The sequence below is a fragment of the Cyphomyrmex costatus genome, unplaced genomic scaffold (genome assembly GCF_001594065.2).
Source record: "Cyphomyrmex costatus isolate MS0001 unplaced genomic scaffold, Ccosl1.0 scaffold1559, whole genome shotgun sequence".
Taxonomy (NCBI): Eukaryota; Metazoa; Arthropoda; class Insecta; order Hymenoptera; family Formicidae; genus Cyphomyrmex; species Cyphomyrmex costatus.
Window position 1 is genome coordinate 42,260 of NW_017275565.1, and position 3,911 is coordinate 46,170.

Here is a 3,911-nt window from a genome sequence, read left to right on the forward strand (position 1 = left end):
GCCCGTGCCGCGCACACCGCCGCTAGCCCCCAAACGTCCGCTTCCCGCGGCCCGCGCGCCCATCGCGGCGTTCTGTAGGCGTACACTCAATGGTGTGGTAGGCCGGACGGACGCGCGTATTTGCCAATCTTTAAAAATTAATATCTCGTTAACTATTGCTGCAATCCCAAAATGGTACAGGACTTTTCGACTCAGTATAGTCTGTTCTACCCACCCGTGAAGTATTTGGCGGTTATTCTCGCCCACCCTGTATATAAATATTTGCTAATTTATGTATATAAATATATATAAAAAAAATTAGAAACGTCTGTTTACACGGTATTCATTGTAATAAAAATCAGAAGTGTTATAGCCCGAATGGCTATCACTTATTTTATTAATTATTTCATTTCAACCGGCATAGCAACCAGCACCGGAAATGCAAGTCTGCACATTCTTTAAACCGCGCGCGATAAAGCGTCGATCTAAGATCATAGCGCGCGAAATACCTAAATGCACTCGGCATGGCAACCGACAGCGGAAGTGCAAGATTGCACATTCTTTAATCACGCGATCGCGCCTCTAGCGCGACGAATATTACCATATATGGTCCGATAGAAGACCAAAAGCGACATCATCAAACTCAATATAAGCGACCGCCTAATTGCCGAGCGCAGTCTTGTCTTAAAATCTAAACGTAACGATACGTTACGCGCGTCTCGAGAACCGAGTTAAGTAACATCCGCGATAACGTCGCCGACCGGTTTACTCATAAGTCACGAGCGATAACTTTAAAATATATTCATTTAACTCAACAACTGTATTAATTAAATGAAAGTTACAGTTACTAAAAAGCATTGTAATCTTTAGTAATAAATAATTATATGAATAAAGGGGTACAACATTTGTAATCAATTATCAAATTGTGAAATAAAAAGGGTTATTTTAAATAGAAGTGTGGTGTAGTGAGTGATTGTTCGACCTTTTCACTATCCTCGTCTTTCCTCGTGGGTCCCAACCCTTTGAGCGGAATAAATCCCAAAATAATATCTTGTTGCACCGAGAGGTACAACAAAATTGGTGGCAGCGGTGGAATAATCTGGTGAGACATCACCGAAAAAAATCGGAGGGAATCCAAGAGAACCCGACGATCTTAACCGCTAGAGGAGACGAAACAAGACCCGTGCAAGCCGCGCAGTGGCAGCGGGCCGGAGAAAAATTAAATCACCGATTACGATCTCTCAAGTAAGAGAAGATACGTAAAAATACACGGCGAGTGCATGCCGTAGCTAAGACTTATTAGTCTAGCAACAAAATTTAAAAGTGAGTCGACAACACCACGCAGAGGTCGACGCCCGGAACTACCTCGGTACCAAGGAAGGCTGCCAGGACTCGAGGCGTTACGAGGACCAACCACCAGCGACCTTGCATCGAGACGGTGTCAACGAAGGGAACAGCGCAACATCGACAGCTGACACGGACTGCAGACTTCGCAGAACTTCAACACCCGAACAGCTGAGCGAGCCGAGCAGCGCAACGATGACGCGAGCGATTCTACTAATGTAAGTCGTATTTATGTTATGCGACAAGACCGTGTATGTCTAAAACTATAGACGCACAGGATACCGACCCGCATAATTGTAAATTAATAAAAGACACCGCCGAGCGAGCGAATAGCAAACCGCCGCTAATCATAACGAGCAACGCGCGTAAAGAAACCCGCGATAATATAAATAATAAATCGAATCAATCGATAGAAACAAAGAAAGTTTACCCCATCGCGTAATAACCAATCGCGAATTTCCGCTAAAATCTAAACGATTGTAGCTTAATAAAACAAGACGCAAGTAGCGCAGGAATAGTACCAACAGACGTACGAACTCACAAATAATAAAAACGAACGCGACCGCGCGCTGACAATACGCGACGAAAATATAAATTAAATCAGACGAGACTACTCAAAACAGCCGTGACATGACGACGCCGCGTACTCCACCCAGGGATTAAACCCCTGAACGCTTACTAATCACAGGCGAAGATAACGCCCAAAACTCAATCAACCCGCAAAATCGCGGTACTCCGGAGAATAGGCACGGAAGAAGAGTGACCTTTCAATTAGACGGAGACGAAAACGACACGCAGGATTCAATAGAAGCGCGAGTAACAAATAGACAGGACGAAGTCTTAGATCGATTGACAGCAGCAGTTGCCGGTTTACAAGATAGGATAGACCATATGGAATTTGCCCGCGAACGCGAAAATGTTCGACCCGTCCAACATGACAACAGAAATTCACGGACTTCCAACCAACAGACGGATTATTCGGTAACGAATATACCCCGCGAATCCGGAAGATCTTTACACTTCCTAACATTAAAAGAAGCACGCAACATGATCCCCGAAGTTGATGGCACTTCACGAGATTGCGTACGAGAATTTTTAAAGGCATGTAAATACTCCATGCGACATACTCATCCCGCGAAAGAATTTACTCTGTTAGAAGCCGTGTTATATACAAAATTCAAGGGAAAGGCTATGAAGGCATTCGAGAACAGAGATATCACTAGCTACGAACAGCTAAAAGACGAGCTAGAAACCGAATATTTAAGCCGACGAAGCACCGCGCATTTACAGCTCGAATTCAATTTCATTAAAACAAAAGCCGACGGAAACCGCACAAGAATTCGGACGTCGAGTAGATAATCTAGCTATAGAACTATACGACTCCATGGAGGAAGGAAAAACGCATACCCCCGAGTAGCAACGAGCCATCCTAGAGAATATTAGGGATCAGGCGCTATTAAATTATCAAATCGGGCTACGCGAAGAAATAAACACATTAGTACGCTCTCAGTACTTCCGAACGCTTCAAGAGGCCATTGCCGGAGCAAGTTCCGAAGAAAAAATAAAAGGCCTAAACGACCGACACCGCGCGTATCAACGCGACAAGAAAACGGACTCAAATTATTACTCCCCGCGAAATTTGAGAAACCCCGCACCCCAATGCAGTAAATGTGGAAAAACGGGCCACATCGGTCAAAATTGCCGGACAAGCCGATACGCGAATAAATTTTCCTTGCCTCGTGCCGAAAAGCCAGCAGGAATTAATACCGTCGAGAAATTTTGCACGTATTGCAAAAAGGCGGGACATAATCGCGAAGAGTGCTGGACACTTAACGGGCGACCAGACAAAAATACGCGACCACGCGCAAAACGTGAAATGGAGAACAAAACGAAGCGAGTAAACTCCTCCGTAAAGGTGAGAAATCAAAGGAGCAAGCGAAACAGCGACAGCGAGGAAGCATCGTCTACTAGCAGCGAGGACGAAGAAAAAAATAACACAAGTACTAAACAGGAACGCACTATCGGTGACTATCGCATCGCACACATAAGACGACCACGTGAGAACACGGGACTGGATCTAATTACACTACCTGCCCGAGAAGCCGAAACGGGAAAAATAAGTTTCTTGTATGATACCGGCGTAACTATAACATTAGTAAAAATGAAAACTTTACGCGCCAATACAATAGTCCACGAAAATAAAACTAGATTAATCGGTATCAGCGGACACGCGATTGAACCAATCGGTATAGTAAATATAACGATAAGCCTGCGCGACGGTACTTAAACACCCCGTGCACGTAATTAGGGAACAACGTACCCATCGAACACGACATTTTAGGAGCCGACTTTATAAAGAAATATACTTCAGGATGCGACTATGATAAAATGCTGATCCGCATCGGGAATAATAAATTTAGACTTCGTCCGTACAAACGAGTAAAACTAGGACCGCGAAGCGAAACTATTGCCTAAGCGACGGTAGATCGAAATATAACCGGCGTGACGCAAGCTGAAGGAACCGCGCCAGGGATTTTCATCGGGAGCTGCCTTGTCGAGCCTCGCGAATACACATGCCCCGTGAGCAT

The 3,911-nt window shown here is 44.8% G+C and overlaps 1 protein-coding gene across 1 annotated transcript in view; it reads left to right on the forward strand.

The window, feature by feature from the left end:
- LOC108783594 (uncharacterized protein K02A2.6-like) overlaps window positions 1-2,682 on the forward strand; it is an 11,271-nt gene extending 8,589 nt beyond the window's left edge. Inside the window, exon 2 of the mRNA XM_018552195.1 lies at window positions 2,012-2,682. Within this exon, the coding sequence (XP_018407697.1) occupies window positions 2,012-2,682 (671 nt within the window). The remainder of the gene's footprint in view (window positions 1-2,011) is intronic.
- The last annotated feature ends 1,229 nt before the right edge of the window (window positions 2,683-3,911 follow it).